This window comes from Condylostylus longicornis, unplaced genomic scaffold (assembly GCF_029603195.1).
Source record: "Condylostylus longicornis isolate FDR11 unplaced genomic scaffold, ASM2960319v2 ptg000026l, whole genome shotgun sequence".
Classification (NCBI taxonomy): Eukaryota; Metazoa; Arthropoda; class Insecta; order Diptera; family Dolichopodidae; genus Condylostylus; species Condylostylus longicornis.
Genome location: NW_026577995.1, coordinates 2,617,832 through 2,640,993, shown reverse-complemented (window position 1 = coordinate 2,640,993; position 23,162 = coordinate 2,617,832). Strand labels below are relative to the sequence as shown.

General features: G+C 21.8%; 3 protein-coding genes across 7 annotated transcripts in view; 2 read left to right on the top strand and 1 right to left on the bottom strand.

Annotated features, from left to right (window-relative positions):
* Window positions 1–380: 380 nt before the first annotated feature.
* On the top strand, window positions 381–5,256 carry LOC129607074 (condensin complex subunit 1). Its single transcript, XM_055517788.1, has 8 exons — window positions 381–613; window positions 668–1,115; window positions 1,188–2,077; window positions 2,136–2,274; window positions 2,327–2,417; window positions 2,478–2,773; window positions 2,826–3,762; window positions 3,819–5,256. The coding sequence occupies exons 1-8, from the start codon at window positions 496–498 to the stop codon at window positions 5,121–5,123; spliced, it is 4,224 nt and encodes a 1,407-aa protein (XP_055373763.1). The 5' UTR covers window positions 381–495; the 3' UTR covers window positions 5,124–5,256.
* A 1,691-nt stretch (window positions 5,257–6,947) lies between these two features.
* On the top strand, window positions 6,948–10,044 carry LOC129607106 (sorting nexin-12). Of its 2 annotated transcripts, XM_055517842.1 has the most exons (4): window positions 6,948–7,064; window positions 7,135–7,400; window positions 8,262–8,357; window positions 8,432–10,044. In XM_055517842.1, exons 2-4 carry the CDS (start codon window positions 7,224–7,226, stop codon window positions 8,660–8,662), a joined length of 504 nt encoding a protein of 167 aa, XP_055373817.1. In that variant the 5' UTR covers window positions 6,948–7,064; window positions 7,135–7,223; the 3' UTR covers window positions 8,663–10,044. The 2 variants fall into 2 exon arrangements, with proteins under 2 accessions (XP_055373817.1, XP_055373816.1); XM_055517841.1 differs by having other exon boundaries at window positions 6,956–7,400.
* An 11,136-nt stretch (window positions 10,045–21,180) lies between these two features.
* Window positions 21,181–23,162, bottom strand: part of LOC129607130 (tolloid-like protein 2) — an 87,552-nt gene continuing 85,570 nt past the window's right edge. The window contains exon 14 of one of the 4 annotated variants that reach the window (XM_055517873.1): window positions 21,181–21,815. In XM_055517873.1, coding sequence (XP_055373848.1) covers window positions 21,529–21,815 — 287 coding nt within the window. In that variant the 3' untranslated portion in view covers window positions 21,181–21,528. Of the gene's footprint in view, window positions 21,816–22,794; window positions 22,973–23,162 lie in introns of those variants that run through there. The other 3 variants (XR_008696795.1, XM_055517875.1, XR_008696796.1) reach the window with 3 other exon arrangements.

Genomic DNA, 23,162 nt, shown 5'->3' with positions numbered 1-23,162 from the left:
AGCTAAATTGACGCACACTTGACATATTTTTGGTGACAAAAATTTCAATATGCATTGAAAAAAGAATACGAGAGAAACGTGTAATTGAAAGTTCAAAACTGTGTAACTAAAAGTACATCGTTGACTAAAGTAGAACTGCCAATCTACATTATATATTTATTTACCTTAATTTATAATACAATACAAAGTTATTTATTGAATGAAGTATATTTTACTCAATGTTTCAGTTAAGAGAATTCAATACGTTGAACAAGCTTAATGACATTTGTATAATTCCAATTGTGTTTCGTAATGTCAAAAATCAAAACATAAACAACAAGCGCCGATTTAATTTATTTTTGTAACGGCGTTCCAAGAAAATTGAATTTAGTATTTGAAACGGACATAAAATACTTTGGTTCATAAACATATTATTCTAAATCAACGATATTTAAATACACTTTACTAAAAAAATATATATACATATATATAAAAGCAAAATTGCGAGATAAAATTATGGCAGATTTTTCATTTATAATACCAACATCTAATGCAGATCTTTTGAATTCTCAAAGAGATATTTATTTCGTCAAAGAAGTTTATGACGCTAAAGAAATATCAGATCAGCTTCGAAGTAAGTTAATTTAATTCTGAATCAACGTACGAAAATTGAGGTTAATATTTTTAGGATGTAAACAGGCGGCATTAGCGGGCGATCCTTTCTACATCTTTGATCATTTCGACACTTATTTTTCTGTAATTGAAAATTCGAAGAACTTGTCCACAATTCAACTGCTTAGAGCATTCGATTTACTATATTTAACTGTCGATAAGTTGGGTGCCAAATTAGCGGGCATATTAAATAGTAACGAAAATATAAAAGAGAGAAATTCTTACTTAAATTTGACTAAAATGACCATTTATTTATTGGTCGGAACAGTTAAGTGCTTGGATAATGTTGTTTGTCATTCGCAAACACAACAACTCAAAAAGAGTAAAAAAGTAAATGTAGACTTTTTTGAAGGGCAGGATTGGGAACAAAAAAGATTCAAGTTCTTAATTCAGCTCTATGACTTTTTTCAACTTCCTTTAGAAAAGCTCTGGGATCCACCTGTAGCAGAAGAGAATTTTGTGAAGTAGGTTTTTTCTTATTAATAATTTGTGTATAATATATTTATGCACCTAATTATATTAATTTTAATTTTAAGCTTGTTATGCGACGTTTCCTATCGTACACTTGAAATTTATTCAAGCAAAAATAAAAATGTCAGCGATACTGTATTTCAAATTCTTGGAGCTGCAATAAAACGATATAATCACGCTTTAACATTCCCAATAAAAATTTTACAAATTCTCAGAAATAGTGAAGAATCATTAATTCCTACAGCAAATGGGTTGCTTTTGCTTCATGAAGAGTTTGGAATAACTACAGTTTTTCAAGTTCTTTTGAAAGATATCGTGGAAACTTTGAGCACAGACTCAGGCGATACCCAAATAGCAAGATATTTTAGTACTTTTTTAACTGAGCTAGGTGTTATAGCTCCGAAATTAATGATCCCGCATTTGTCTTCAGTTGGTGATGAATTACTAAATTGTGAATCTCACGTTCTAAGAAATTGTGTTTTGCAAATGATGGGAGATGTTATATCAGTTGAACTTACATCTGAAGATCTTACCGAAGAAATGAAAGAAATCCGAGATGAATTTCTGGATAATTTATTACAGCACATAAAAGATGTCTCAGCCCACGTACGTTCAAAAGTTCTACAAATTTGGAATCACATGAAAGAACAAAATGCGGTTCCGTTAGCATACCAATTTAGAGTACTTACAGAAGCGGTGGGACGACTTGATGATAAAACTTCAACAGTTCGCAAAAATTCTGTAGCGTTACTAAAGTCATTTTTGGAAAATAATCCTTTTTCTGCCAAATTAACGCTGGCAGAACTGCAAAAAAGATATGAAGAAGAATTAGAAAAATTGGAAAAGCTAAAGGAAGTATTAGTTGAAGAAAATAAGAAACTGGCCGAAATAGAAAAAGATTGGGAGAAAATTATCCCAGAATTGTTTCCAATTATAGAAGACGTACTATCGAAAAGTATAAGCTAAATAACTTTTGATTAATAAAAATACATAAATTAAAAACATTTATTTAGGTTTGGGTGAATTACCGAATACACAGGAAAATTATGAAAATATGGTGAAAAAAGTGGCAAATTTATTAGTAGAAAAAAAATACCGTGAAGCAGTTGTACTGGCAAAACAAGCAGATCATATTGCGGGAAACTCTGAATGGTGAAAATTCAAACGATAAAGAAAAATAAACTCTTATTTTGCTTATTTATAGGCTGGCATTGAAATTTGACGAGCAGTGCGCTTATTATTTAACATTATTAAAATCATATATATTTATCAACACTGGTATAAACAATCAAATTGTGGGTATAAAATATTTTATGGTATAAATAAAAAAATTGTATGTTTTTATGTTTTTTTAGAATGAAACTTTTGAAACGCAAATGAACACTGTTAAATTTTTAAATGATTCAATAGAGTTCTCGAAAATTATTACTGCAGCTCTTCCTAAAATTCAAGAAATGTTACTTTCAAAAACCAATAGCGACGTGTTCGAAGCAGTGGACTTTTTTACAACTGGCTATATGTTTGGAATTAAAGGAACAGAAAGTGGAATGAGGCAAATGTTACATTTAGTATGGTCTAGTGATAAAGAAAAACGAGATGTTTGTTCAAATGCTTATAAGAAAGTTTTGTTTACCACAGACTCTACTGGGAGGTAAAACTCATATTTTTTTCTTTTAAATCTTATCCAAAATTAAATATTTTAGAGCGCATGCAATTAAAGTAGTAAAAAATCTTTGCCTTTTATTTGAGGAACTGAATTATGGGGAGTATATTGCAATGGAAGTTTTAATTAAGGAGTGGGTAGATACAAATGATATTGATCTTCAAATAATTCAAGTGCTTTTTGAACGGTTTACTCTTAAGTTAGAAGGAACAACTGAAAATGAATCAAGGCAAGCATTAGAATTGCTAATTCTCGCATCTAATGCTAAATCAACAATTATTACTGCTAACATTAATGTAATCGAAACAATTGGTTTCGAAGAGCGTGGTATGAAAGATCCAAGAATCTACGTAGGCTGCTTGTCCTTTTTATTGAATTCAGTTCCTACAGAATCCCGTTCGAAATATTATAAACGATATGATGAAAATCACCCATTAGTACAAAAAATTTTAGGATGTTTTAAGAAATTGTTCTTTCACCCTCGAATTGAAGATTTTGATAATGTTGCTATTAAAACGCTTGAGTTTCTGTATAATTTAGGGCAAGCTCCTGATGTTATATGCCAAAAACTTATTATTGATTTACATGAGAAATTGAAAGAGTTACAAGGAAAATTCGAAGGAATATCACTTAATAAAGTGGAATTACCACCAAGTCAAACATTATCTCAACTACCAGTAGGGCAAACACTTACTCAAGAAGAAACATTTACTCCAAAATCAAAAAAGTTGACAATCCCTGTTTTCCTCATAACGCGGTTGATATTTGTTGTAGGCTTTGCGACAATGAAAGAAATGATTTTCTTAGACATTGACGTCTATAATAATATGAAATTAAGGCAAGAGTTAAAAGAAGAGATCAAAAATCAGAAAAAGAAAAAAAATCATGTAAACAATTTTAAACGGAAAACTATAAACATGTCTGCGAGTGAGTCATTGAAAAGATTAACAAACTCAGCAGCAGAACCGCAACAAGAAGTAATAATTTACCTTAAAATTAAAATATGTCTGTAGTGTTCTAATTTTCTTTTTAGCCTAATGAGGAGCTAGTAGGAGCTACAGCAGAAGATAGTATTGCCGAATTGATTACACATATATGTGAGGATCAAATGCTGTTCGCAAAAAATGGAATTTTGCCGAAACTGATACCGATTGTAGTTGAAATCTGTAAACATCCCGGCAAATATAATGATGAATTACTACAACAATCTTCTACTTTAGCTTTGATTAGATTTATGTCTGTGTCCTCAAAATTTTGCGAGACTTATATGCCGTTTTTAATGAACATCTTATCAAAAACGAAAAATTTGAAAATAAAATGCAATATTGTCGTGGGCTTGTCCGATTTGACGTTTCGTTTTCCAAATGTCTTGGAGCCTTGGACGGGTCATTTGTATGCAATTTTACATGAAACAGACAATGAATTGCGTTTAACGGCAGCAAAAATATTGAGTCATTTGATATTGCATGAAATGATTCGTGTGAAAGGTCAAATAGCGGATTTAGCTTTATGTATAGTTGACGAGTACGAAGAAATTCGAAACATTACAAAGCGATTTTTTAAAGAAATTGCGAACAAATCAAATATTTTATATAATGTTTTGCCTGATATTATTTCGAAGTTGAGTGATGTTAATGTTAATGTTGAGGAAGAAAAGTATAGAATAATAATGAAATATATACTTAATTTAATACATAAAGATCGTCAAGTGGAAAGTTTAGTTGAAAAATTATGTTTACGTTTTTCAGTAACACATGAGGAGCGTCAATGGAGAGATATTGCTTATTGTCTCAGCTTGCTTAATTATACAGAAAAAACTATTAAAAAATTAACTGATAATATTCAATACTTCAAGGACAAAGTTCAAGTAGACGAAGTTTACAATTCATTCAAACTTATAATTTCAAATACATCAAAACTTGCTAAACAAGAATTGAAAAATGCGGTCGTAGAATTTGAATCTCGATTAGCGGAGTGTTTGGAAGTTAGAGAAGGTAACCCAGAGATATTAAGCAGTAGCGAAGCTACGGAATCGCGGACAACTACAACATCTAAATCAAAAACTTCAAATAGAAATCGAAACAAAAAGCCAGTTGGAAATATAAAAACTTCAAAGAAGATTCGTCAAAATATGACGTCATCAGAAAGCTCTAGTATTAGTGAAGAAAGCGAAGAAGAATATATATCATCCTCCAAAAATAGTAATGTTGGAAAAAGAAATGGACGGTTAAAAAATTCTCAAAAAAATAAACACTCTGGAAATAAAATTTTAACGGATTCAGAGTCTAGTTCTGAATTAGATGTTCCACAACCCAAAAGAGGTCGTCAAAGAAAATAATTTATAAAAATGTATTTATATTATATATATACATTATATATGGGTGTATACAATATATATAAATAGAAAAAATATTATATGATTATGTTAAATTTTAAGTGTATGTAACTTTTGGTTTCAATTAGCTACATAATTTTGTCATAAATAAAGACTTAAAAATTCGAATTTTTTAAGTTAACATTGTACCTATTATATTTTTTATGTTGTATAAATTTGCGATTATTACAAAACTTATTCATATATTTGTTTAATCCAATTTTTAGTGGAAACTATTTCTGCGGAATTAAAATTTTTTTTCGTTCTACCAAAAAAGGTATACAATTCTAAAACTTTGCTGGATATAATTAAATTTTATTATGTTTCCGTTGTTTAAAAAAAAACTCACATATAAAAGTTTGTATAATTGCAGAAATAGCTTTTGTTATTGCTACTTTTTCAAATTCATAAAATTTCAAAGAAATTGTATTGCATATCAAAAATTTAATATAATACTTAGAATGGGCTCGATAATCCCATTCACTTTGGCTAGGAAATGATCTGACACGTTTTCGGGATATGTCAGATCAAGAAAATACTAAATAGATTTTTTTAGTTTTATTAAGTTTTTTTTCTAAAATGCTGCATAAAAACTATATTGTCATAACTATAGGGCCATATTTTTAATGATGTAACGTTTGTTAAAAATTAACTTTTGCACAGAACTTTAAATTGAAATTTTCAAACAAACGTCAAAATGTGTATTAATATTGCAAAAATTGTATTCCAAAATGTATCTTTACCGTACTTAAACTTTTCATAAGGCATTATTGAAGTCACGGTATAAGAAGAGCGTTCTCGATTTTTTCGATACCCAATTTACTTTTATGTTACGTATCCAGAACGCATAGAACGCATTTTGGAAAAGTGTACAATGTCAAGTTAGAAAAAACTGAAAAAATAAAACAAGGGAAAAATTTGATTTTGCCTAAAGTTCGAATGTTTTGTATTCCAAAGATACATAAAATACAGAATCAAGCAACATGTTTATCTTAAGCCCTTTACTAGGCCTTAGCGCAGATTTGGAACCCAGTCCAGAATAAATGTTTTACCCATTTTCGATCGTCTAACGAATGGAATATGTTATTGTATACCTTTCAAAATCACTCTGTGTATGTATTTAAGTATCTTTTTCATTTTTATATTTTATATTTTTTCCTTGAAGTCTATCAGAAAAGCTTGAGGACATTTTAGTATGAAAAAAAGTTCAGTAAGTACAAATGTACATATTATATTATTACTATATTCGCGATTCACACATCAAATTGAAAGCATTTTCCAATTTTAATAAAAGTTTAATAACTATATTATGTACTTTGTTAATTTTTTCACTAATCATAATAAAGAGTAATTAAAATACGTAATCAAAATGGGTAACTCAACTTCAAATCGTTGTAATAGGGGTTTATTCTATGGATTGCTAAATCACTATGTGAATCATTTGATATCGTAAAAATTTCAACTTTATTATAGACACGAATCATTTGTGTGGATTGGTTTGCATTTACAATAATAGTATTTCCACACATACTTAGAATTTATACGCATTTTAGCTTATGAATTATAGTTGCTAAATTCTGTATTAATATAGTAATGGTGTAATTTAGACAATATAAAATTTTTAATAGTGAAAATGCAGAAGAGTAACAAAAATATGTTAATCTTGAATAATTAACTTCTAATATTTGAATAGTTTTTCATTTCTGACGCAAATACAATATGGCGCTTTTTTGTTTAATTTTCATTTCATCCCTGAAAACTGTCACTTTTGGCAGAAGAATTCGTAAAATTTTCTGATGGTTGAACTTTATTAATATTTTTGGGGGAGTGACAGTATAAAACTATTTATCTGTAAATTTGAAAATTCTAGAGCTTGTAGAAACTCAAATCATTTTTAAGTTTCGAGTTTGTAAAATATAATTAAAAAGAAACAATTATTTTCATTGATTTTTGTATCAATTTCCAAAATAATTAGGTGATTTCTTGTAAGAGTTGCTTTCTACATTTGGAGAGGCGTGGAGAAAATTGCATTTTAAATATAATTTATTTTCTAAATTATTAAAAATGATGGTTGAATCGGATGGTACAGCAGACGCAACCAGGCGTTTAAATGTTAAAAAGCAAACTTTGGATGATGCTTACGCAGTACCAGCTAATTTTCTTGAGATCGATGTCGCTAATCCATTGACCACAATGACGGCTGGGAAAAAACGATACACTGACTACGAAGTTCGGATGAGGGTAATTTTTTGATTATTTGTATGTCTTAAACACTTGTATTCAAAAACATAAACTTAATTTATTTGTTTAATCTGTTAGCGGCAGATTAAAATGAATCATTCTTAATGTAATTTAAACAAAGTAATAATCAACACTTTTAAGTTTGAGATAATTTAACAACTACACACTAATGTAGTGAACTTATAAGATTTTAGTTTAAAATTATTACGTATATTGTGTTTTATTCGAAGCCAATGTTATGTATGTAAAAGCTAGAAGCCATTCACTGATAATTTACGAATCGGAATAACTTAGAAATGAAGCTATTTTTTTTCATCTGTTTTTTATATACATATGTACATTCAATGGTACAACAAAAGGCCAATGTTCTATGTCCTAAATTTAGAACTATTGATTAGCAAATATACAGTATAAAATTTTCTTTTGTTATACCTTGGTATTAACAAAAGGTAGATTATACCTTACACTCACCTTATTTAATAAATGTAGCTTAATGAATTTGTGAAACATAAAATTGTATAATTAACATTTGTTTTGACTCAAAGTCGCAACATAGAATATTAATAAAATTTTTTTAATATTTTTTTATTTAGATAATACAAGGTATTTTAATTTTTTTTTCGATTTTATTATTGTATAATATGTTCTAATAAGAAAAAGCTCTGTTTGTCAAAAATTTTTCAATGCGACATGTACACTTACCCAACTAATTGTTTATATCATATTTGACTTGTTTTTTAATCTAATTATCTAAAGCTAAAGTTATTATGAAATAGGTATAGATAATTTTAAATACAATTACAAATATTTATATTAGTCCTTAAAACTTTAAATATTACTATGATTCCTATAATATTTCAGACAAATTTACCTGTATTTAAAATAAAAGAATCCAGTGTTAGACGCAGATATAGTGATTTTGAATGGCTTCGAAATGAATTAGAACGTGATAGTAAGGTAAATTTTTTTGATTTTAATATTTTTGTTAAATTTTTTCTAATATTAATTTTAATATAAAATTTAAACTTTAGATTGTTGTTCCACCATTACCTGGAAAAGCATGGAAAAGGCAAATGCCCTTCCGTGGAGATGACGGTATATTTGATGAAAATTTCATTGAAGAAAGACGAAAAGGATTAGAAGCATTTATAAATAAAATAGCAGGACACCCATTGGCTCAAAATGAGAAATGCTTGCATATGTTCTTACAAGAAAATACAATTGATAAAAACTATGTGCCCGGAAAAATTCGAAATACATAAAATAATGGCAAAATCAAGTTACGTGGTTATTATAACTTTCATTTTTTATTTTTTCATTTATTTTTATTTCTTCTTATTTCATTATTTTATCGGTTTTCAAAATTTTTAAAATCATTAAATTTTATCTCAATTGCCTTCAAATTTAGAAATTATTTGAAATATAAATTTTGGTACAACAAAAACTGTATTTCAAGTTAGAAAAAAAAGATCTATATAAAATAGAGCTGTGTTAAAAAAGTTAGTCTTACTTTTACTCCATCATTAAATACATATTATTAATAAAGAATTACCGTAAAGGTACAATGTTTTTTTCCACTTAGGTTCAAGAAAAATTAGAGAAAAAAAGAAATGCTGTTACTAATTTTATACAAACTCAGTGAACATGTATTAAAATACTAAGTGAAACGATTAAAATCGTGAAAATTTTTTGTAAATTATTAATTTTTTTCTTGCAATTAAGTGATGAGTATGCATTCAAAGATTATCAAGTTGAAGTTTGTATTTACCACATTTAATAACTTCAAATTTTTATATTTAATGTTTTCAGATTTGATAAATATTTCTTTAAGCATATGAGTTGTATTTAAAATTTTTAAAACTTTAGACTTTAATCAGATTGTCTTTGTAAAAAAATTCGCTTTTCAAAAATATTATTTAGAGTACAGATAGTATATTAGCTATTTTGTGAACGAATATATTTTGTTTTACAAATCAACACAGTTTAAAAAACAAGTTTTAAAGAACAATTAGAAAATCTTAGAATAACAAAAAAGAAAATTAAATGAGAAGTTATAAATGGGACGCAATTTTGTACATATTTAAAATATAAAAATAAAATATAAATTATCATTGTAAAAGTATATTAAATTTAAATGGAATTATTTTGTAATTATTCTCTTTTTTTTTTTGTATATGAAATATATTTGTTCGCAAAATTTGTTTTTACATATAAAATAAATAAAACCAATAAAAATTGTATTCTCATAAAATTACCTATATAAATTTTATATACGTTTAAATATTATTATTTTGAAAATTATTATTATAAAATAAATAATGAAAAACAAAATCAAAACATCATGAATTCGGTTAATTATTTAAAAGTTTAGACAGATTATTTAGTTAAAGTTGAGAAAATAATAATAATAGAAAAAAAAACTTGAAAAATGTCTGAAAATTACAACGGTCTAAATTATATTTTGTTCAAATTTGTTGTAATACCGAAGACTTAAAATTATTTTGTATAATCCGAATTCATATTTTGATAGTTTAAGCTTAATTTAAATTTAATGTAATAAAAAAATATATCTTTATTATTATCGTGTAAGTTAATAAAATAAAGGAAATATTTTGGGGAATATCATTATTATTATTATGTACGAGAAAATAATAAAAATGAAGAATATTATTATACAAATTTTTTTCAATTTACTTTGCCTTTATTATTGCCCTTAATAAAATTTTATAAAAATTTGTTTATAATATATAGTTCTGATTTATTTTGCGCTTTATTTTATGACTTACTTATGTTTACCTTACTAAGTTTATTTAATGGATAAACAAAATATCAAAAACCAAAAATTTATTAGGTACAAAATATCAAATACTTTTGGATCCGATTGCAGTTAAATTAAATGTGATGGAAATACTTATCCTCGGCGCTAAATGGATTATAAGTGATGAAACAATAAAATTATGTATAAAATTTTCGAGAACACCGACTCTATATTTTTGGTCATTACTAAGGAACTAATTAACAGAAATTCAAGAAATTCATATGACAATCAAATATCAGAAAGTGAATCTTTGTTCGGAACCAAACTTTCATCAATTTTTTTATGTATGTATGTTAATTACAAGTTTACTGCCTATTTTAGCATTTGAAATAAGAGTGTAACGGCTCTTATCTTACTTTTATAACTAAAAAAAATAAATTGATTAAAGTTTATATTATTTAAAACAGAAAATTGGAACGGTTATATGCTGATTTAAAGACTAAATTGTATACTGTTTGTCTACGTTTCTGTATGTCTGCCTGTTACAATCCTGTATCGTAAGTTCAACTCTTAGTTCGAGTTCACCTCGGTTATGGGACGGTTTTTCAAGTTCAGGATATGTCAGATCAAAAAAATATTAAAGAGATTTTTTTAAAAAAAATTTTTTAGGTATGAAGAAGTTCTATATTACAATATGTTAAGCCATTTTTAAGGAAATTGCTCATATACAGAGAAATATTTAATTTCCTTGAAATTTAATATTTAAAGTCTGGTTACTAAAACATTAAACCAGTAATTTTTTGTTAATGCATCGAAGCCCCGATGGAAAGCATAACTTTCACTAATCTCTTGGAATTAAATATTTGAGTTCTAATTGCTGAGGAAATTAACTGAGAAACTTTACTGGATTATAATTAATTAAAAAAAAAGTTTATTTTTGTTGTTTTTTTTTTCAATTTGATTTTAAATTTCTTTAATTTTTGGAAATATTTGGTAGTTAAATGAAGTTAATGCAATTGTGTTTCATTTTGGAAAAGAAATTCTGAATATTGAATTAACAAGGATTGAAATTTTTTTTTTTGCTTGCCAGGTTTTCGTCTAATAAGATATATTATTTCTGAGACTTTTGCAATATAATGCTATATCAAAGACCAGAATAAAAGACCCTGTACAGTTAGTAAGTACAAGTCATAAGCCTTCATTAATTGTTATACATATTTATTTATTTAATTGAAGGCCGAAGGTTAAGAGGGCGAAGAGGTAAAAGTAGACTTATTTGTACATAAATAACAACAATTTGTTTTGGAATTTTTTTTTTTAAACAATACCTTTATTTTTATATATTTAAATTATTAATTATATGTTTTATTTATCTTTAATGTTAACATGAAATTGAGTAGGTTTTTGATAAGTTTATGCATTTTTTTTAATATTTTTTTTTTATTAGTTTCAGGTTATTTTTTTTTTTCTAATAATTTTTGTTCTAACTTTTATTTTTTGGGTTTTTGAATACATTTTTTTTTTGTTTTTATATTATTTTTTTTTTTTTATCATCAAACCATCTTTTTTTCTGCTTTAAAATTCTGTAATTTTATGTTTTTTTTTCTTCAATTTAAAAATTTTTTTTTTGTTTTTATTTATTTATTTATTTTTTTTTTTTTGGTTTTTTGTTATAATAATAATAAATACGTTTTTTATACCAACATTATTGCTATAACACAAAAAATATTACAAAATCTTTTTTTATGTTTTTTTTTTGTTCTTTTACTGCTTATAACTAAAACAACAACGGTTTTTCATTTTTGGTTTTTTTTTTTTTGTATTTTTTTAATTTTTTTTATTTATAAAGTGTTTTTTTTTTTAATTATTTTTTGTTTTTTTTTTTTTAAATTAATTTCTAAACAACAAATATTTTCTTTTTAAGATTCAATCGAACAATTTTACATATTTAAGTTTTTTTTTTCTTTGTTTTTCACTATTTTTTTTTTTTTTTAAGTTTAGATTGTTTATATTTAGCTTTGAATTGTTATTGTTTTTAAATACTATTATGAATATTATTATTATTTATTATTATTATTTATATTTATTTATTCATTTATTTATTTTATATATTATTTGCGTTGTGTTTATCAAAATATACGTGCATCTATGAAACCAATAATTATTTCGTTATATATATATTATCGTATATAAATATATATATATGTATATGCATATATTTTTTCATATTTATTATTATTATTATTTTTTGTATATAAATATAATAAAAATTTTGTACATATATTTATATAATATACTTGTATAATTATAATATGTGTATGTTTGATTTATATAGAAATACAAATATATAATTATTTTTATTTTGCAAAATTTCATAATAATTATAAATTATAAATATTAAAATTTTTGGTTTTTCCTTTTTTTTTTTTGTTAATTTGTATTTTGTATCATACATATATAGTTTATATAGAAAAATAAAAGATTAACTTAAAATTACCTATACATATAAAAAATATTAATAAAAAAATTTTTAATTTATTATTTGCAAAGTTTTTTGTAAAAGGATTTTTTAATTTAAAAATTTTAATTGAAATTTTAGAATAATACAATTAATATGTGAAAATTATTACTCTAATATTTAAATACCAATATAAAATTATATTTTTATTAATTAAAATTTAATATAATTTTTAAATAAAATATAATTATAAATTAAATAATATAAATTATGTAAATAATGTACATATTAATTAATTAATTTCTTATTCTTATTATAAGGCTATTATATTCTAATATAATATAATAATAATTAAAAAATTTTTCAAATTTTAAAATAATTTCGAAAAATATTTTTGTGTATTAAAATGCTATTAATTAAATGTGTAAATTGGAGTGGTGTTTTTACAATTAAAATTTTTAAAAAGAAAAAATTAATTCAATATTTTTTAAAGAAATTCTAAAATATATAAGAGTTGAAAGCATTCTTTATTAATTTAAATTAAAAAAAAATATTAATAAAATCTTAATAAAATCTTAAATAAAAATAATAGTTAACAATTTACAAAAATTGTTTTTCTTTTTTATAAAATATTTAACTTTTCTGTTATATTTAATAATATAAATGTTTATTTTTTGTATTAGAATTTTTGCTTTTTTTTTTTTAAACCTGGTTTTTCGCTTAAATCTTTTAATTTTATTCAATTAATTTATTTATTATTTAATTATGTATTTTTATATTAAATTTTTTATTTTAAGTTTTTTTTTGTGTTTTTTTTTTATTTTTATTAAAAGAATGAGTAAAATATGACTGCTTGATGACACATTTTGGTTTTTTAATGTTGTTTTTTTTTTTTTTGTGTTTTCTTTATTTTATTTTCATATTTATATTTCACTACAATTTCCTTCTATATAGTTTTAATTTAATTCTTTTTTTTTTTTAAATATTTTATTAATTTAATCTTGTTTTTTTTTGTTTTGACTTTAAAGGAGCATTTCAAGTTTTTTAACTACTGGTGTTTATATTATTATATTTTTTGTTTTTTGTTTTAATATAAATTTTAATGATATATTTTTGTTTTATTTGTTTTTATTTAAAAACGAATTTTCTTGTTCTTTAATGAATTTTTAGTTTATGATTTAATTTTTATTTTAATTTTTTTGTTTAATATAAGTTTTAATAGTATTTGGTTTTTGTTTTTTTTTGTTTTTAATTATATTAATTATAATATACTTATAATTATATAAAATATTGTGATATTTTAAAATTATAAAAAAGAATTAATTTTTTTTTTTATTTATTTATAATATTTTTCTTTTAATGTTTTTATTTTTTTTTTTTTAAATAAAAATTATTTAAAAATATAAAATAAAATTTTATTATAGAAAAAAAAAATGAAAATTTGAGAGCAATTTATACATAAGCAAATTTTATTATTATTAAATTTAAATTTTATGTAGAAATTACATTAAGTATAATATGTATATAATTTATTATCAGGCCAAAGCACGAATTTTATGTGATATTATATTTTAAATTTCATGAAAGAAAATAAAAGAGTTTGAATAAATTGTTTTGCTTATACAGAAACCTAATTTAAAAATTAATAATATTTTTCATAATTTTTAAAAATTTATTTTTTGTGTTCGATATCAACAAAATAATTAATATTTGAAATATTTTATAAAATTTTATTTTTATATAAATGTAGAATAAAATAATTATTCATGATCATGCATAATTGTTATGAAGATTAACAAAATAAAAGTTTAAATATTAATCAAACATGTTTGTATTCAAACATGTCTATTCGGCTTGTTTAGTTAGAATTGAAGGTTTATGTCAATGGTAAATTTTAAATAAAAGTTTTTTAAATAATCATTTTTTTATTTTCAAGAGTTTATATTTTTAAAATTTTTTTAAAATAATATTCAACAATATGGCTGTAAGGCTAGAGATTAAAATTTCCTTTTGAAATTTTTTTCAAATGCTTGTGAACCATTTTCTTTTTTGATATTTGTGTCTCTTTCATGAGAACATAAAAGTATTTCAAGATTAATATATTTTTAAAATATTTAATTTAAGAATATTGTTTATTATTTTTTTTATTTTTTATTTTCGTGCTTTGAATCAAGATTTTCTTTATTTTATATATTTAAAAAATACTTTTCGATACTTTTTGTAACATATTTATTTTTTCTAAAATATGTTATTTTCTATGTGTTTTATATAGATGTATGTGTATGGCTGTGTATACAAATATTTTTTTTATATATAAATATTTATGTATATGTATTTTAAATTGACGTAACAAATCCCGTTGAATTTTTATATTTATTTTTTTTTCTATTATTCTTTATATTTATTTATTTAGGTTTTAGTTTAATGGTTTCATTTTTTAATTATATTTTATTGCTTGCTAAAAAGTTTTTAGACAAATTTTTTTTTAATTTTAGTTTTAAATTTTTCAAAATATTCAAATTTTGTCTTTTATTTTTAATTTATTATAAATTTTTTGAATATTTTATTTGCTGTTTTTACTAGCTTCTGTTTTTTTTAATTTCTTTTATATTATATTTTTTTTTTATTAGTTTTTATTATATTTATAATAATATAGTGTGAATTTCTATAATTAGTTTTAACATTCCTATATAACGTGTGTGTATGTATGTTTATTAATCAGTTTTTTTCGTTTTCTTTTTGTTTTTTCTCTTTTCATTATTATATTATTTGTTTTGTTTTTTAAATAGTATTTTGGAAGATGCATTGTTGATAGTCACTAAGTTTTGAATAATTTATCTCAATTAAGAAAAAAATAAAATGGATTTTGTTTTAAATTTTATAAAAATTAATAAAAAAAAACAAACAGGATATAAATTAAAAATAAATATATAAATATGTTTGTAAATCTGTATGAACGTTTGATAATATATTCAAATATAAATAAGTATAAAATTTCTCCACATTAAAATAGAAATAAATGCACATAATTGAATAATAATTTTGACAATGACATTCAAAATGACAAATTGTCACAAAATTTTGGAAATAAATTTTTTTAAGCTATAGTTTTTAATTATATGAAGTAATTCTAATATTTAAAAAAAAAGAAATTTAATTAAATTTTATTTTCTCACACACATGTGTAAATGACATTTAAGTGACATTTGCATGTCAATGAAATGTTAAGAAATATAACATTTAAGTACATACATAATTAAAACAAAATTCATAAAAATTAGTTATACAAGAATTATTTAATTGAATATTAAATTTTTTTTTAGTTTTTTTTAGAAAACAAATTTAGTTTAGAAATTTAATATAATAAATTAATATTTGAGTAATGAACATTATATTTTTCTAAAATATTATTAATATAATTTTTTAATATAAAATTAATGTGATATAGCACATTTAATTAATTAATTTATTAAAAATTTTATTAAATCCGGTATTCTCTATTCAAATAATTAATAAAGTGAATGTCATAATATTGTCAAAATTAATTACAAAATATTGTCAAATTAAATACCGAATTCAATTATTGAATTATAAACAAAAATAAATAAATTTTCTTTAAATTGGAAAAAATTTTCAATATTTACGAGAATTAAATAATGTGCTTATTTTTTTTTAGATAATTTATTCAATTTTTTTTATAGCATTTCTTTTATTGTATTTTTGTAATATGGATTTATTTTGCGTGGAGATTTTTTACTTTTTTTTTCTTAAATATTTTTTTTTCTTCTGTATTTTCGATTATTATAAAATTTTGTCATAATATATAATTTGTTATAAATATTATTTATATAATTTTATAAATAGATGCATATTATATTTTTTATATAGGTATACATATATATATATTTATTATATATATACTAATATAATAATATTATTAATTTTCAACTTAATGATCATTTTCTAAATCACATAAACAGCTTTTTGTTTTTATGTAATAAAAAAATTATTTTAATTAATTTTTTATAAAATAGGTATATCTAGATTATGTTCTTTTATTGGCACGATTGTTTAATCGCGGATTGAAGAATTCCGGAATAAACATTTTTTTTAATTTTTTTAATTTTTTTTTTTTTTTGATTTTTTAATTAGTTTTTGTTTTTCTATTAATTTATTAATCTGTTTTTTTTTTTTTGGTTTTTCTTTTAGTTTTATTAATAAAATTGCTAAATGCCACTTAATTTTTTTTTTGTATTTTTAAATCTTTTTCTTCATTTTTATTTTTTTGCAATTTCTTTCTTATTTTTCTTGATTTAATTTTAATTTATGTAAGTATTATTTATAATCTCCCATATTAAGCCTAAATCTCATAAAATATTTTATTAAAAAATATTTAAAAATTGTAGATAAATTCAGAGTGAAAAAAAAAAACACAAAAAAAAGAAAACAGAAATTGTTGAATCTTAGTTTTAAGATTCTTATAATATGTATTTGTAAAGAAGAATATTTTATTCATTTAAGTGTTACCGTGTCTTAAAAAATGCGGTAATATCAATTCGGCAAATATAAATTCTTAAGCTGAATTACATTTTAATACCATAATTATTCAGATTTTGAAATTGAATAGTTGATTTCCTGATTAATGTACTTGCAATTATGAAGAGGAATTTTTTGTTGATTAAAGAGGTATCGTGTCTTCAAAAATTAATTTTAGTAATATTAAATTGTTATTCAATTCAGCCAATATAATTCTGAATTGTATTTTAATATCGTATTGCAATTAATTTTGAATTAAGTGAGTATAGTAGATTATATGCGTAATACAGTTACAATTGACATATTGACAATTTGAATGTCAAAATATAAAAAATGTGAAAGTTTAAAATTTGTTTTCTTTTTTTTTCTTGTTTTTTTTTCTAGTTTTTTTTTTCTTGTTGCATGAGGCTTAGACTTAATCGGGGTAAATAAGTCGTGCGCTACATAACCAAGAAATAAAAGTATTAAATATCAATATATAAGGTTTGATAAAAATTTAAAATTTAATTAAAAAAAAAAAATTAATAAATAAATAAATGAGTTATGTAAGAAATATTTTAAAAAATTTGATTATTTTAATAACATTTTTTTTTTCATTTAAACTTTAATGCATTTTATCTATTTTGTTTTTTCATTTTCTTCAGTTTTCTGTTAACTTTGTTACGTAGTTCGTATATAATATGCTTTTTTTTTTTATTTGACTATTTTTATTAAACATTATTATTATTATTTCTTTTTCTTTTTTAAATATATTTACTTGATTTTGTATATTGGCTAAATATATTTCGAAATTAATAATAATTTGAAAATAAAAATTAAATAAATAAAATTTTGCAAAAAATTAGAAAATGGGAGCGTTATAATTTTGTAACTTTTTAAATTATACTTTTGTATAATAATTTTCTTATTTATTTTTGAATTAGATTTTGAGAAATAAATAAATTTTCTTTTTAACAACTTCGAATTAATCATTCTGATAAAATTAAAACAATTTTTTTATTTATTAAGTTTTATACGAGCAGGAAGTTGGAGTTAGTATTTAATTTAATATGGAATATTTTTCATTTATAATTTTCTTTATAAATGAAAAATTATAAAACATTCGAATAAATTAACAAAAAAAATTTAATATTTGAATAGGATTCATCAAATACAATTCCGTAAAAATAAACAACACAGCTTTAATTAGATACGTCAAAATCACGTAAGTGTAATAGGTAATTATCTACGTAGACGTCTATACTATGTACGTGTGATGTTTTGAACTTATTGTTGTCCCATACTTGAATTGTATCAAAATTTATACTGGAATTATTTCATTTTTAATTTTCATATATTAAAAATTGAATTGATCAAATATTTATTTATTATTGATGAAGTATACTAACTCCAATAGTAATAAAAAAAAAATCATTTGACAGATTGCAATTGACTGTTATATTCAGGTAGTTTTTATATATAAAAGTTTATGTTAATTAGTACGACCAAAAATACATATAATTATATGTAATTGTAAAAATAGAATCAAAGTGGTGAACAGCAATGGTGGACACTTGTTGTTAACTCAGAACAATAACGGGTCGACAAAATCACAACGAAACAAATAATTCCAAATAGAAATTAAGGCTATTTACTGTTGTCGGTTAAATTTGCGGCGATAATTTTGCTTAATTCTGTGCATTCCCATTTAAATTTGTATATTCTGTGCATGAATTTTGGCATTTCGCCACAGAAATTCTTAATATTGTTTTGAAATAAATATATTTCATAATATTGAGACAATTACTTAATAGATTGTAACAAATAATCGTAAGATTTTGGAATCAAAAATACTGTCAATATTTTTAATTTTAACAATTATATGACATAAGCTAACACATTTTTTTTAATGACGTAAATGTCATTGTCACTTAAACTTTAATTTATTAGAAAATTTTTAATTTTTAAAATAGAAAATGGAATTGAAAGAAAATTTTTTATGAATTTAGTTGCATTTCTGTTAGAAAGTAGTTGTAGAATATTGTATAACATTTTAATATTTATTAGGATTAAATTGTGTATCATATATAACAGTCAAGTTGTGTCATGTCAAATAAAATTTTATTTTAATAATAATATTGAAATTTTTGAATAAGTTTTTGAAATTTTCTTGTAATTTAAAAGATTTTATTTTTTTCTCAATATTTGTAAATTCTTTAGGAATTCCATTTTATTTTTATTTTTATTGTTTTTATTAATTTGATATTTTATTTTTAATATTTCTTTTTTTCTTTTTACATTTCTATATAATTTTGTATTAAAAAAATGTTTGATTTCTTTTTTTTTTTTTTATTTTTTTTCAATTTTTTTACTGTTAAAATAAGTAAAAATTACGTGTTGATCAATTTGTTAATTTGTTTTTTTTTTTTTATTATTTTTCTATTATCGTATCAAATATAAAAACCAACAATCCTTAATAATAAATTTTTTGTTTTTTTTTTTTCTTTTTAATTGTTAATCGATTTCTACAATGTATACTTATTAAATATACAACGTTTATGTTTTTTACTTTGTTTTTTTTTTGTTTTTTGTTTTTCTATATATGTAGTTCATATATATCATTTTTATTGTTAAATTTATTTAACTATTTCTACAGTTTTGTGTATTTTTTTTTCTGAGTGTATTTTCTTATTTATTTTGTTTTTGTGTGTATTTTTGTTTTGTAATTCTCATTAAAAGGATGTAATTTTAATGTTTATAACTTTTGCTTTACATAGTTATGAAATTAGAAAAAAAATTTTTTAAAAATAAATAGGATTTTTATATATTTTGCGTTTGCTTGGTGTGTTAGTACCAAAAAATTGAAATAAAAATGAAATTTTTATTTTTTTTTTTTTGGCAATTGCCTGTATCAATGCGATCTTTCATGTTTTTTTTTCTTCAAATTTTAATTTTTAATTGGGCAAGTATATTGATTTTTAATATAATATAAAAATTCATTATAAATTTTAAGCTCTTTATTACTTTATTTAGAAAGAATATAAAATGTAAATTAAAATAGTTTTATGAAAAAACAAAATGGTGGTATTCATGTTATAAAAAATTTAAAATTTGATTTAATGACGTTTGAAAATTATTCTTATTGTTGTCTTGAAATATAGAATAAAAATTTATAATAGTGAAAAATTATTTCAATAGATGGCGACAAATAATCACTCGATTAAAAATTTTATAATCAAAAATGCTGCCAAATTATTTGACATTATTATAAATGTAAGTTTATTACAATATTTATTTAAAAATCTGTAAATTTTTTATGTAAAATTGAATTGCAAAATTTGGGGCATGTAATTTTAAAATAATTTAAGAGATAATTAATGTAGAAGTACATAATATAACGATAACATTTAATTCAAATTAGGGTCAAAATTTAATTCAAATTCTTGGAATTAATGTCTTCTTCTGAATAATAAATAGAAAAATAATTTTTAAATTATATATTTTTTGTGAAAATTATTTCGGATTATTTTGTCAATATTTAATATTTTAACATTAAGAATTATATTATTAAAATTCTTAGTATAACAAAAATTAATAATATAACAGAAATTAATTTTACATTTTCTTTAATTTGCATAAATAAGAGTTTCCCAAAAAATTATTATAAAAGAAAAAATTTTCTTTAAAAAACTGTTATAAAAATATTATTTTTAATTATACAAATTTTTTTTTATTCCTTTGGTTATTTATACTCTCATTTTTCTGAATTAGAAAAATTAATTTTCAATTTTCGTTTTTAAAAAGTTATTTTTCATTCATTTTATATAAAATAACTTTAAAAAATAAAATGAATACCCATAATATGAATTTATTTCCAAAACTATTTTTTTATTTGACTATAATTGTAAAAAAATTTATTTCAAAATTAAATATATAATAAATTTGTAATTAATTAATTTCGTATGAAAAATATAAAAATTTCATTTCTAATTTTGTATGTTTTTTATTTTTTTAATTAATTTATTTTTAATTTATTTTTTTTTCTTTTCAAGTAGTGTAGAATAATATTTTATAAATTCTTTTCATCGCATTGAAAATATTTACATATATTTTATCTTTTCCACATATTATTTCATATATATATGTATGTATATATGTATATATAGATTTAGTATTTTAAGTATATTTTATTTTGTTTTCCTCATTTTATATGTCTTTTTCAATGTAGTTTTTGTTTTATTTAGTATTTTTAATATTGTTATTTTTCTTTTTTTTTTTTTGTTTTCTCTTTATTATTTAATTAGTTTCAGTAATTTGTATGATTTCTTTTTATTTTTAAATACCAAAAGATGTGTAAAAATCATTACATGTAATTTATTAAAAATATTAACCGATTGTTAAACATTTTCATCATTATTTATAATTTCATCATCGAAACGAACATCATTTATAAATAAATCATGATTTAATGCATCATCATCATCATCGTCATCATCATCATCATCAGATCCATTACTTAATGTACCGCCAGCAATACATATATGTGGTGGTGGTGGTACACTTGTTGGTGGTAATGGAGCCGGTGGTAATGGTGGTATTGTTAATGTACCACTATTAATACCATGTAAACTACCCGATAAACTTCCGGATGCACCTTGTAAATGTCGCCTACTGGAACTTAAACCTATTTATTGTAAATTAAATAAATGAGAATATTTGTAATTTTTTAATATAATTTCATTCTAAAGAAATATAAATTTGATTGTAGGCAAGACGAAAAGGAATATTAAATTTTATAATTGTGACAGTTGTGACGTAAAAAGGTAAAATCAAATTAAAAAATTGTTGAAATATTTATTTAAAACATTATAAAATTAAATTAATAAAATAACATTAATAAAATTAATTAAGATTTTTTTTTTGTCAAATCAGCTTTTACTTGACCAACGCAGTCAAATTGTCCTGACTTAGATTGAAAAATACTAATTGGGCCTTTGTACATTTGTGTGTTTTGGGCTTTGTCACTTCCTATTTGTGTCCCTTCGTATACCTTTTCATATACAAAATACTCATTTAGTTTTAAGATGTTTATTTTAACCTCTCCGAAACAATTTTAAATTGAACCTGTTGTCTTTAGAGTTTTTGCAACGTTGTTAAGAATACAAACAATGAACAAAGGCGTATTAGTTTAAACAGTTTGTATACGATTTTTTTTTTAAATTTTTATTATGAAGTCGAATAAGTTAATATTGAAAGTGAATATTAAAAATCCGTAAGAGAATTCATTGTGTAAATACAATTGCAATAAATCCATTGAATGATTGAAACTATAATTTGAACAATGAAATTGGCAGCTGCCCTACAAACAACGTTGTGTTATTTGACATCTTTTAAATATTGAGCTGTGTAATTTTGTGAAATTATTGATTTTTGATTTTATACCATTTGGAAATCAAAATTATTTGAGCTATTCGTGATATATGTATACCGACTAGCCCAATATTTGGCATATGAAAAATCTATTGTCAAGGATAGTTGCATTAGTCATCATTCCAGTTAGAAATCAATTTGTCATTCAAGTGACAATGTCATTGAAAGATCAGTGAATAGTATATTAAAAAACTAAAAATTAATAAAAACAAAGAAAAATTTTTTTTATAATTTTAAATATTTTTATTTAAACAAAACATAGAATAAAATAAAACATTTAAAATATCTTTTCTAATTACTAAAATTATAACATTTAAAAAGTATTAGCAAAAAATAAACAATAAAATGTTTAAAGAAATAATAAACATAGAATAGAACTAAAGAAAACTCTAATATTTGGTTTCGAAAAATCTGAAAATAAAAATTAAAAATTTATTAAAAAAATTATAAAAATCATAAAGGTCAAATTAATTAAAATAGAAAATTCTATTATAATAATAATAATTTATTAAAAAATTAAAAATATTGAGGAAATTTATAACTTTTATTGTTCTTTTCAATACCAATATAACAAAATTATTATGTTATTATATTGTTATTG